At 40.3% G+C, this 12,842-nt stretch overlaps 2 protein-coding genes and 1 pseudogene across 3 annotated transcripts; all 3 read left to right on the top strand.

Annotated features, from left to right (window-relative positions):
- The first annotated feature begins 3,728 nt into the window (after window positions 1-3,728).
- Window positions 3,729-7,692, top strand: LOC103723346 (protein CCA1-like). Of its 2 annotated transcripts, XM_008814242.4 has the most exons (6): window positions 3,729-4,490; window positions 5,379-5,513; window positions 5,620-5,731; window positions 5,814-5,875; window positions 6,054-6,470; window positions 6,557-7,692. In XM_008814242.4, exons 1-6 carry the CDS (start codon window positions 4,479-4,481, stop codon window positions 7,358-7,360), a joined length of 1,542 nt encoding a protein of 513 aa, XP_008812464.1. In that variant the 5' UTR covers window positions 3,729-4,478; the 3' UTR covers window positions 7,361-7,692. The 2 variants fall into 2 exon arrangements, with proteins under 2 accessions (XP_008812464.1, XP_008812472.1); XM_008814250.4 differs by lacking the exon at window positions 3,729-4,490 and having other exon boundaries at window positions 5,373-5,513; window positions 5,814-5,948.
- Window positions 7,693-9,417: 1,725 nt separating this feature from the next.
- LOC103723338 (histone H4) lies at window positions 9,418-10,017 on the top strand. The gene has a single exon (XM_008814228.2). The coding sequence runs from the start codon at window positions 9,532-9,534 to the stop codon at window positions 9,841-9,843; it is 312 nt and encodes a 103-aa protein (XP_008812450.1). The 5' UTR covers window positions 9,418-9,531; the 3' UTR covers window positions 9,844-10,017.
- A 1,657-nt stretch (window positions 10,018-11,674) lies between these two features.
- LOC113461123 lies at window positions 11,675-11,788 on the top strand (annotated as a pseudogene).
- Window positions 11,789-12,842: the final 1,054 nt, after the last annotated feature.

Genomic DNA, 12,842 nt, shown 5'->3' with positions numbered 1-12,842 from the left:
CGTTTAAGCCCGAAGTCCAATCTATGATCAGCTCTGACCTTCAAAGTATATGCTATTAACGTGAAGCGGTGGACCCTAGCTATGTCAATTAGACTCTCATCTAGGATAAGCATTTGTGGAGTAGTTCATCTGGAAGTGGCCCTCACATCTTTTGTTTTGATGTTTTCAGGCAGGTATGATGTAATTGAACCTATCAAAGTCCTTCTATAGTTAGATCTAGTTGCAAAAAATGAGCCTGCAACAATAGCTCTTGAATGCATCTATTTTGAATTAGTCATAATTAATCAAACATTGAAAAGCAAGTTATATGAACCAATTGCTTATGCAACCGAACAGTTGCAACTAACTGAAGTTCTTACGATGTTATAATCCATGCTAGATGTATTTCTAGTTACATGGAAATGCCCTAAGCTGCATCTATGGCTTCATGGTAGCCAACATTAAAAAAAAAAAAAAGCGATCAGAAACTTCTCCCTACTAAAACTTACAAAGTTTCTTTAATTACCAATAAAGCTTCAAGTAGAAGCCTAGAAAGTTTAATATTTGTTGATAAGGTTTTCTAATTTCACTCTAAGTTTCCAAATAAGAATGGTCTTGGTGCAACAGTACAGTTATTTCATTTTAATTTGGATGTTAAGATAGAGACACCTCTCTATACACTGGTGTAAGGTTGCATACATCTTATTTTGTTTAGAAACCACAAATAATAGAAATCATGTATTCTAGGATAGCCTTTTCCATCCCAACCTTTCAAATAAATTGATGGTATGTTATTGAAGAAGTCAAATGGTTTTGCTATTTCCTGAACCCTCTATTAAATCAAGTAATTTAAATGATTAAGTAACTTGATTATTTTTTTCAGTTTTAGTAGATAAACTTTTTTGATTTGTCTTCCTCGGAGAACAAGAATTGAGTAAAGAATCGAGCCTTCTTGCTTGTGCACCACATATTTATGCTAAGTTTTGTCGAATAATACATTGACAAAATCATGAATTTTGCTTTTCCTTTCTATCAGAAGTAATTTTTTTTTCTTATTGATAGTTTCTGGCACAACCAAATCCCTTCTAGAAAATCAAATACTCAAAGCTAACCCTCAAAAGTAATCTTTCAATTATTTAGCTGTCATAGTGCCGGCAGAAGGTTGACCCCTCTAATTGATATAATGCATGAAGAATTTGTGTTAATATCAGATCATCTTATGTTGGCCTCCACAATTAAATGGCTATCATGGAGGTAAACAGTCTACCATTTCCAAAGTACGCTTTCATATTTTTGATAAACAGATATTAGCAACCACAACATATTAATAATATCAAGTGGAATGCAAAATATAAAAGGGAACACCCATAGTCCCTGCAGCACTTTAATGCATTATATACCTTACCGGTCATCTCTATTTCACAGGCCATGAGTGACATCAAACCTTTGGCAATGATTGATTTGGATCATTTTGTCTGTTTCAAAGGTGAATTGATTTAGCTGGCAAAGACTAACTTGTAAAGATATCATGAGAATTCTGCATTATATATAGCAGATCTCAGGTCAGGAAGTCTCAATTTATCTTGCAATTAAAGAACAAGACTTAGAAAAGCACAGCAATGTATCCTTGTCATCTTCCACCATCTACATACACATCATTATTCATCGATCGTTATATTCTAGAGGTATATACACATAAAAAGTTCTATTGCAACCTGCTACCCTCTTTCGGGATAAATTATACCCTACATCATATGCACCACATCAGCGGTGCATCATAGAAAAAACCAAGATGAGATATCTGAGATGAACGCAGATAGGTGGAGTTTATAAAAAAAAATGCATGATTGGGATGATGCATGAGGCATAGGGCTACAAATGGGTCGGGTCGACCCGTGCCCACATAAGACCCAATCCGACCCAAATTTTAGGACCTGCGGGGCCGGGTCGGATTCACCCAATTTCGACTTGGACCCAGATTCGACCCGACCCATTTTAGGATAGCATCATTTGGGCCTCAGAAGTTAGAGAATGACGGCATCATTTGGGCCTACTTTTTAGGTCGGGTCTGGGTTATACCTGGATCCGACCCGATTTTCAACCGGATCGGGTCTGGATCCAAAATTACGATCCGAATAAGAAACCGAGCCAGATCGGAGTCACTTAGGACCTGACCCGACCTATTTGCAGCCCTAAAGGTGCGTGATTCATACATCCCATTTCATTTCGCTTTCATGGGCCAGGCACAAATTAACATAAAGAACCCCTATCCCCCATAGAGTTATTTCTAGTTTCAAAGTCACGAAGATAACCCCCTTGCAGATAATAACTCTGTCAGCAACCAGCAATCTCCGAATTTGGAATTTTGGATAGACTTTCCCTTTTTTCCCCTGCTAAGTGGCCGGCATACATATCCACTAACTGTCGATCCCCGAACCATCCAGCACTGCACCAGATAACATCTAATCACACAGCGTCCATTCATTCTCAAACATACTGTACGCCTGCCATGTAACAAGCTAGCTGCTAGCCGTTCCGTCCTAATCTAACGGTCCTCCTTCGTGATGCCCCTCCCGGACCCCACGGATTAGGAGCTGTCGTGCGACCAGACTCGGTGTACACGAATATTCCATCAAATCGATCTCGCTGGAAGCGGGGCCCACCGAAGCGACTTGCCAAAAAGAAAAAACAAAAAGCGAATCCAGCTCTAAAACATGTGGTCTCGATTTTTCCTGAATATTTTAATAAAGGGCGCACCAACTCTAGACTCTGGTGGTGGAGACGGGCCCATCTCGGCTTTCTCTTTTAATGATCAATTTAATAATTTTGAGGTGCCGCTTTCTCTTGTCGCAAGGCGATGGCGACGCGTAGCGGTGGTGCGGGCGAGGGCGGTGAGTGGTACTGACGTGGCGGAAAAGCGCGCGGAAAAGCGCGCCAGCCGGATAACCATTGCCCCTTTTTGACCCCAGCGCTTGGTGGAAGTTCATCCCAAGTGTAGCATTTTCAGAGGGACCAGACCATGTGATTGATGGAATCAAAATAAATGAAATTATTTAAGTGCATAATTATTAAATTTTAATTAGTAAAGTTAATTAAATCTAGAATATAAAACTAAAATGAGAAATAGAAAAGAAAAAATAACATAAAAGCAAAAATATAATTTTAGTTTATTTTTTCCCATGATTTTATTATATTTATTGGATATTGGGATATGGGTGCTCGTTTCGCATCTTATATTCACTTAAATTTTGGTACAATTTCTTTGAAGGAAGGTACATATTATGCTTTAAAATTCCTGCAACATTTTTTCTATTAATTAATCTAATATCATGTTAGACATTTCCCTCTTTGATTGTTCAACTGTAAACAAAATGTTACATTTTTAAGTCCTATACTAGAAGGGTATAATACCATACAAATTTGATTAATATGAGAAAAAAAACAGTAATTTCACTTCAAGAATTTTTAAGCTCCATGGAGCTGGGGGCATTAGATACGCGACGAAACCATGTCCAGTCGTTTCCTTGAATTTCGAAATTTTCGGTAGATAGAAAAGAGGATAATTATCCAGTCTTTGATCCATATCTCCCACAAAAAACTAAAAGCGGAAATTAAAAATCGGGTGGGGGAGCCGACTCGGTGCGCGACGTGTCAGAGGCTTGTGAGTCGTCAGCCACAAGATTCGTGTGGTCGCTTTTCTTTTTTCCAGGGGCAAAAGTGCAGGCCCGGACCCTGCTGATGTGGCGCCCCTTACCTTCGCCGCCTCATCTCCTCTTCTTAGCCCCTGGTTTCTCCCCATTGTTCGCCCCTTCCCTCTTTCTGCGTCTCTCTCTCCTCTCTTTGCGTCTCTCTCTCCTCTCTCTTTCTCTCCGGCGAGGTTTCTCTTGTCTTGAATCGAGGCGAGGGGCCTGGACGGCGAGTCTTGGGCCTGGATTCAGTATCCGTTTTGGCGGATACTGTTGGTTTCTGTCAGTTCTTGGCGGAGCCCTGGTATTTTTCTTCGATTCTTGAGGGTTTGGTCTTTTTCTGGTTTTTCTCTGAGCGATTGGAGCTTGGATTGGGGTTGGTGATCTTGTCTTTAAGATTAAAGGTTGGAGCTTGGAGGAGTTTTCTAATTTGTTTTTCTGCTTTCTCGGTTCTGGAAATCGAGCTTTGCATCAATCTTTAGATTTTTTCGTGGTTTAAGCGTCAGGAGTTTGACGGAGTTTAGTAGAGCTTGGAGGTGGAATGAATTTCTTGATATTTCTATGATAGGGAAGATTTAGGGCTTCTTTTTGCGCCAAAAAGGAGCTATTTTGGATTTCTTGAGCGTTTGAGGAAAAAATGAGTAGAGGATTTGATGTGGCTTGGAAGGATGCAGGGGTTCGAGTGGTACTCTAGGTGTCAACTATAGCGTTGTGGGAGGAGGAAAAGAGTGGAGTTAGAGGCTGGGCTTTTGCTGTTCCGGGCCAGGGGACTAGAAAGGGATAATAAAAAGGTGATCAAGAGCTTCTGCAGCAATGAAAGTACCGGTATACCTCTCTGCTTTCTATTTCCCCTGTTTACTTTTTTTTTCCCTTGTTCCGATTCTGGTTGTTTTGGCATGAGGAAAAGTACGATTTTTTATACTTCCAAAGTCTAATTTGTCTTTTGAGGCTTTGATGATGATCTTGGACTTGAAGGATTTTGCTGTGTCTAATTTTGTATATATAATCATGCTTTTCTTTCTTTTCTATCTCTGGCTATGTATCAGAAGTCTCAAAGTGAATTCTTTTGAGGATTTAATCAACTCAAAATTTTAAAAGAAAATTGGTAACTAGAAGATATAAAATTGCTTTAAAAAGATATGCCTAGGTGCAAAGATATTTGATCAGATTGTTTTGCAATCTTATTTTTCTCATCTAGTTCCACTGGAGTTGCAAAGCCTTATATCCCGCTTTATAGAAATGGTTGAGAACATATTTAGAGATTCACATGAAGAACAAAATGAGCAAATAACTTTATCCTCGAGAAGTATTTTATTCTGGCCTTGTTTCACTCTTATGGAACAAATTTTTAATCATTGGCACCATCCCATGCATTATGAACTTCGTCGGCTGAAACCTGATTAATAATAGTCCTCTTAATAAAAAATGGGTGCAAAATGTGCTATTATTAGGATCAATGTTCATGAGTTTCTATTGCTATCTTTCTCTAAAAGAATAAACGACCATTCCTGTGTTTTTTTTTTTCCTTTGCGTTTCAGTATCTGTCCTTACTTTTGTTGGTATGTAACTTCATTATTAATGGGAATTCTGAAAAGTAACAAGATGATGCTAAGTCATAAACATCTTTTCATTGGTTCGATCTTAAATGATGAGATTTATGCCTTAGGAGTGGGAGCTAAAATGACTTCTAATTTCCATTTTGGTTGATATCAGGATAAAAGCAGAAGACCTAGTCTGAATCCCATCCACATTCCTGATAGGAGGATATGTGTGGATATCGGAACTTCAGCTGTGAATAGCCACCAATCAAAAGAATTCAGCTCATTAGTAGATGAACTTGCAATGAAGGTACCTTTCTTTCATCAACCTGCAGATACTGTGGCAATCTTAATTTTTGTCAGTCATGCTTCATTCTCTTTTCTCTTATACCATTTCTCATGATCTCCCTTGTTAGGTAAGGAAACCTTACACAATAACAAAACAGCGGGAAAGGTGGACAGAAGAAGAACACGAGAAGTTTCTTGAGGCTTTAAAACTGTATGGTCGTGCTTGGCCTCGAATTGAGGGTACAGTTTCATAAATATAGTTTCATTAATTGGATGTCGTGTTATAAATCCTTCTTTCTTCTGACTTAGACACTTCCTGCAGAGCACATAGGCACCAAGACTGCAGTTCAGATTCGAAGCCATGCTCAGAAGTTTTTCTCAAAGGTTTACTGCTCTTCCTCCAGTAACTGTTTCTCTACCGTTATATGTTCATGGATGGTCTTACTTGATCTATAAAGTAAGTGAATCATTCATGAAGCTGAGCACCAAGAATATTGCTGCATGGTTTGTACCACTCGATGCTTGTCTATCTTGGTCCTAATATTGTTGTGTTATGGTATAGGTGGTTCGTGAGCCGGGCACTGCGAAGGCTATCGGGATTCCCCCACCTCGACCAAAAAGAAAGCCACTGCACCCATATCCTCGTAAATTGGGCAACCTAGCCAGCAAGGTTCTCCCTGTTCTGGAGCAGCCAGCATGGTCTTCACTGTCGGTTCCATCAGTTTTTGAACTAGAAAACAGTTCACCAGTATCAGTTTTATCTGCAGCAGGATCAGATACTATAGGATCAACAATCTCAAATCTGCCAAATGGTTGCGCATCATCGGTGTCATCTGCAACTAGATCAGATCTAGTTGGAATGTTAATAACCAAACAAGAAACTGGATGCCAGTCACCTGCATCAGTTGAAGATGAGAATAGATCTGCCTCACCTGGACCAGTATCAACTTGTTTAGTAAAAGAAGATAAATCCCAGATGGTACTTCCTTGTCTGTCAACTATAGCTTTGACAATAGAAAGCATGAAACTGTTCTAATTTTTCGTTTTATTGATCCCTGTTTCCAGGAGGTAGATTTGAGTTCAAAAGATGAAACCCCTTCCAAGGAAAGCTCGCCAATAGAAGCACAAGCAACTTGCCTGAGGCTATTTGGAAAGACAGTTTTGGTGACTAATGCTCAAAAACCATGCTCTTCTAGTGTCGGAAACGCGATGCAATCTCGCATGTCATTGCCTATTGTTGACAACAGCGGCCACAATGTATGCACAGACATGGATTTGCAGACCTCAACTAAGCCAGTTCTGCAAACTCCAGCCCAAGATGATTTTGGGGGTGGTCCAGGTAAAAATGCGCGGAGTCCAGGCAATGGTGGAACCTCTCCCATGTTTTATTGTTTGCCTTCTCATGGGGATCTTAGGGAATCAAAAGAAGCTGCAAGTCCTCTGCCTTGGTGGTGGGCCTTCTATGGAACTCTACCAGCATTCCCATTCATTATTGTTCCACAAAATATGAGCTCGACGCAAAGTCGGCCACAAACCTGTACAGAGGCCTCAGATGGTAAAGATAGCCAGAAGGAAGGTTCTTGGACTGGCTCTAACACAGCATATGCTGGGAGAGCACCTATTGGTGCTGAAAACAGCGATGCTGTCGACTCACAACAAGGTGCTGAGCATCTGAAGGAACCAGCTCCTGCGTCTAGACGACGAAGGCCAAGTGAGAACTCAGCTTTTGGAAGTCTGAAAGTGAAAACAGATAAATCTCCCAGGGGATTTGTGCCATATAAAAGATGTTTAGCTGAAAAACAAGCAGAGCAGCATTGTCAGATGGTCAACGAAGAAAGAGATGGTCAAGCTGTAAGATTGTGTTTGTAGTCTTTTACGTAACCTTCTTCTCCATTTTGCTTGTTTGCAGAGATGGTTTTTGTTTGGCAGCCAGGGAAGGGATGTTGTTCATTGCAGTTGAAGTAACTGCAGTGGGCTTCAGTTGTGAACAATGAGGTTATGGTAGACAGGCTCACAAATGGCTTTGTAGGCTTACCATCTCTGTTGCTTCTTGTATGTAAAACGGGTGTCTTCCCGTTGGAAATTTATTCTTCATACCTGTAATTTTCCTACCATAGGAGTTTCTTTTATGTATTGTTGACGTGCTGTTGTACAGCCTTAATGCTACCTTCCTAAATGATACTGCCTGGTTCGAGCTTTGATGGTGCCCGTGGAGGCCGTCTTACCAAAACTACAAATAATTTGGTTGTTGTCATGGACATGACCAAGCGCGTGGGAAGCTGCGCTGTATCTTCATCTGATGGTCAGCTTCACCAGTGCAATTGCTTCTCATGGCCCCAGTGTGGAGCTTATCAGTCTCGACTACTGTTCCTGATGTGGAAAGTTAGGCCATTGGAGCATCGGCTATTCTTGCTCACGCTGCAGAGGTGTGCGACTGTTCTTGGAAGTTAAGCTGTCTGCCATCCGTTCAATCTTCCATTAGATCATTTTCATATTAGCTAGTGCAAGAAATTATAGAGGTGTTGCCTGTGTAAACAGAAAAACCTCGTCTCTCTCGAGCACGGAAGTTGTTGCCAAAGTACTGATGAGAACCATGACAGGAACTAGATAAATTGAATGAGAATTTATGAAGTGAATAGCTTGTGATGGGTGCACCGATACCAGAAAAATTGGCAGAGAATCACCGGCGCTAAATTGGAATGAACTGACGGGAAGCAGGTTGATGTACGCTCCGAAAAGGAAAATGGGACCGCAAAGCAGCAGGAATAGGTTATAGGCTAGGCATGAGGTATATTCCAGCGTCATGGGCTATTTCATCCGAAGCGAAGGCTGTCAGACGGGTTCCAAAACTAAATGATGATTAGGACGAAAGTACTTGGCGTTGTCAAAACAACTCCGAGCTGGCGAACAAGATGACAGGCATGAAAAATAGTTGCGTCGGAAAGAAAATATATAATTTCAAAGATTTTAGAAATATTGTCCATCCAAGGAAAAAAAAAGAGGAAATGCCAACTACGTGCAGGAATTTATGTACACCAATTTAGGCATGCTTCTGTCTATATAGCCAAAGATAACGGTGGCTTCACTTTCGCCATAAACGAGCCAGCCACTGTGACTCATCAAAATTAGATGTGTCAATTTTACTATCTTGTCTTGGTTGTGGTAATTGCACCGGATAAAATGTCAGCTTTCACAGAGAGAGAGAGAGAGAGAGAGAGAGAGAGAGAGAGAGTGCCCTAGTAGAAATTTTGTTTGTGGTGGATCAAAGAGACCTTGAACGAAAGAATATAAATGTGGTCGTTAAAATTGGGCAATCAAATAGGTTTCATTTTTTTTTTAAAAAGTTTTACGTGATGCTGGCGCAAAGATATCACATCAATATCACTTAAGGTGTGCAAGCTCTCCATTGTTGCAATTTGCTGTCTAAAAGGATGGACAGAATCTACTCATCATGATGGATGATATGCCATCATACCGTCGCATGAAATTTCCAACATGAAATTTATTGAATCGTAGTAGCATGGGCGAATCTCCATAGAATCCAGAGAGTTTGGGCTGCATCTTTCCGCACAAAAGAATAATCAATCTTCTTCCACAAATCAATCGTTGGACCACATTTTACATAGATCTCTAAGTATTTTAGTTTATTTTTTCGTCTACCTACATTTAATTGGCATATCTGTAATTCCCCACAACAACAGCACCATTTCCTCAACACAAACTGCCAGACCTCTTGCCAGTTGCCACCCCAGGAAACACAAATTCCCCACCATTGCTCGCCACGTCACCGATCCGCACGAAACAATCCCAAGCCACCTATACCGTCGATCCGAAATCCAACTGCCACCAACACCTCTCCCACGGATCGCCCCCCTCTCCCTCCCGCCCCCAAAAATCCAAAACTCGAATTCGTTCCCCCTCCATAAAATCCCTCTTCCCTCCCACTTCTTCAGTCTCGGCTTCAAGTCCCTAATTTCCTCTCACGGAAAGAGAGGTCCTTTTTTTTCTCACCCGTTGTCTCGAGTTCTTTTATTGACGCCATGTCGGGCCGCGGCAAGGGAGGCAAGGGGCTGGGTAAGGGCGGGGCGAAGCGCCACCGCAAGGTCCTCCGCGACAACATCCAGGGCATCACCAAGCCGGCGATCCGCCGCCTCGCCCGCCGCGGCGGCGTGAAGCGGATCAGTGGCCTCATCTACGAGGAGACCCGGGGAGTCCTCAAGATCTTTCTCGAGAACGTCATCCGCGACGCCGTCACCTACACTGAGCACGCCCGCCGGAAGACCGTCACGGCCATGGATGTTGTCTACGCCCTCAAGCGCCAGGGCCGTACCCTCTATGGCTTCGGTGGCTGAATTCCTGTTGGGATGCTCTTGGAATTGCGTGAAATGAGGGTATGTGCGAGGGTTAGGGTTTCTTGTCGGGTTTGGCTTTGTTGTGGTTGTAAATCTTCCTGGGTCTGTTATGGGATAGAAAAGGTGTAAACTTCTTCGATTATGAAATGAAAATTTGAAGCTTTGCTTGAAGAATTTTCCTTGTTTATGCTTTCGCTTCTTTTGATTATCATGAATTAGTGTAGTCGTTAGGATTGGATTGCTAAATCTGGAGTTGAGAAGTGAAATGGAATGGATCGAAGGTGGGATTTGTGATCGGAATATTTATTACATTGAGCTGTTGTCTGGGTTGGAAGTTTGTTTTTGGTGTTTATTCTCTCTTGATTTTCTTCAGCATGGGACAGGTGTGTCGTCTGATTACTCTTTACTTTGTTCTTGAGGATATATTAACTGCTGTAAATATGTATTTATCTCCTGTTGATTTTTTTTTAATTTTTTATTTCTTATTTTCTTTTATAAACCGTGCCTTCAATTGCGCACCTGTTTTAGTGACTAAATCCTTCGCTGCAATGCTATATGATGTTTGTTTCTTTTACACATATAAAATATTACTAATGGTGATTACAGGAGTGATTTGTAGTACGGGTTTTTGGAGTTGGGTCTGATGCGTTCTTCTTAAATGGGGATGCAAGCAGGTATTTGTAATGTTAGAGATTGCTCCATGATCATGATAATTAAGCAGAGAAAGCCTAGCAATTGCTTGTGGTTAAAAAGTTTCTAAGTTTACTGATTATTTGTCCCTTTAAATCTATCAAAATATGTGTAAAATGTAGTTCCTATATCAGTGGCATGCAGTATATCTGTTAGATTTAGTTTTTGCTGTTGTAGCGTTTTAATTTAGTTTCAGAGATGCTTGCAAAGAAAACATTAAGATGATCATATGGATGGGAATTTGGCAATCCTATTAGGACTCTCTCATTTTGATGCATTTAATCTATAAAAGCATTGTGTTCCACACCTAAATCGATTAAAAGATATTTTCTTTTTGATAGATGACAGAGTAGAGTCTAGACGGGTTATTGTCATCTATAATCTGTGTTACACGTTGTTATGGTGAACAAATAAAATTATGCGGAGCTGAAGAAAACCTCTCTGCTTGTTTGGAATGGATGTGGTAAAGATGGGAAGTTCTGATCAATACTTTTAGGGATGGAGTTTTAGATATTTGTATGAGTTTAACAGCATCACTTGCTTCAATCTGCTTCTGAAGTGAATCATTTCTGGTATAGTGAATCCGATGTGAGCTCTATTAACTATGATTGTTATAAGAATTTGTGCAAGTTTGTCACTTTGATATGGGCTTCCCACTGAACTGACTGCTGGTTCATACAATTCCTCCTTAAAAAGGATCATCTCTACCCCAGTGTCTTGTGCTACTATACCCATTTGGTTTTGCTGTGAGTCTTCCTTTTTTTTTTTATGGTTCCTCCTTTTCTAGAGAAACTTTGACCCCAACCAGCTGCTTTGTAAGAGATAGCCTTGTGTTCATGCCGGCCGATGTCACTTTGTCCAACCATCATTGCAAACATAAAATATCAAAATAGTTTAGGAAACTGGTCTCTGCTGAGGCAGAAATGGACTATGAAGCATATTGCAGGATCATCATCACAGCACTCTGCTTTCCAAATACTATGAGTTAAGCCCTTATCTAACTGTTACTGCACAATTTGTTTTGCGCTTATGCCATATGCTGCATAAAAGGTATAGAAGCAAAGACGAATTCGAATGGAGCCACCATATCAATAAGAACTAAATCTTGGAGCATTATCAGATTGATCTAAGCTTTCCTTTTGTCATAATTGATTGCTGACCTGAGACATCCGATTAAATTGGAATGATAGAGAGAAGATTCCATGATCCTTGCACAAGGCTGACATGCACAGATTGAGAAATTCAAGCACACCTTGCAAGTTGCAACTGCTATAGGCCAAATTCTATGGGATGTGACATATAAAGCAAGCATCTTAATACATGATTTAAACATTTTCATGTTGATGCATTGACTACAAGCAAGGAATTCCCCACAATGGAAACAATGGAATGGACCTCTATTCCCATTTCGTCTTCATAAGCTAAAAATTTCAACTTATGTTAACAAATTGGATTATAGCTAATCATTTGAATGTAGTGGGATCAAATGCAAAGTACAACTCAGAAAAATTAAACAGAGATCATGAACCCTGATGAATTTCAACATTAATTTGTCGTGTTGCAGCTATGCTTAACGGTTCCATTGCGTCTTCCACCATAAACAGGGTAAGAAGTGCATAAATTAGCTCCTCTATGCGGTATTTCCCTTATTGCCAGTTTGCTCGTCACTTTTAATGCCTTTTCATGGTTCATGTTTCCGATATTCTATTCTATAAATGCACCATTTAAAATTCCAAGTGATTGCTGAATGCTGTAGAAAATATTGGAATGCTTATATATAGAACCATCAGTGCACTATACCTTCTTTTAATTCTTGCATTTCTGAGCAAACTTAATCATAAGTAGCTAAATGTTGTATGAAATTGTTGATGCTTATAACGAAATAACTGCTTTGCTAGAATTCAAGCTAAATAGTGGTGAATACTGAGGTTGTTATTGACTTTCTTTCTCTTTTGTTTCTTCTTCTTGTTGTTGCTGCAATGCTTTGCTATATGTGGACATCTTATCTTTCTTATGACTAGCTTCTCCTGAAATAGGCAAAAACAATGGCTACTACTAGAGTGCTGAATTGCTACGTGCTAATACATGCGAAAACTAGCTGAATTTAATGGTGATGCACTGACATTATTTGGCTGGCAGCAAGCAAATACTTCGTATTTCGTCCATGAATGATGCAGAACATTAAATCACGAGCCGTCAAGATAAATGTTAAAGAAATTCAAGTGCCTTCATATGACAAATCTTCTTTTCATTTCAAACCCGTGTTCAGAAATTTTGTAAGATATTATTGAGATTGCCTTTTTAGATGG

Source organism: Phoenix dactylifera, chromosome 18 (genome assembly GCF_009389715.1).
Source record: "Phoenix dactylifera cultivar Barhee BC4 chromosome 18, palm_55x_up_171113_PBpolish2nd_filt_p, whole genome shotgun sequence".
Classification (NCBI taxonomy): Eukaryota; Viridiplantae; Streptophyta; class Magnoliopsida; order Arecales; family Arecaceae; genus Phoenix; species Phoenix dactylifera.
This window is presented reverse-complemented; position numbering and strand designations above follow the sequence as displayed.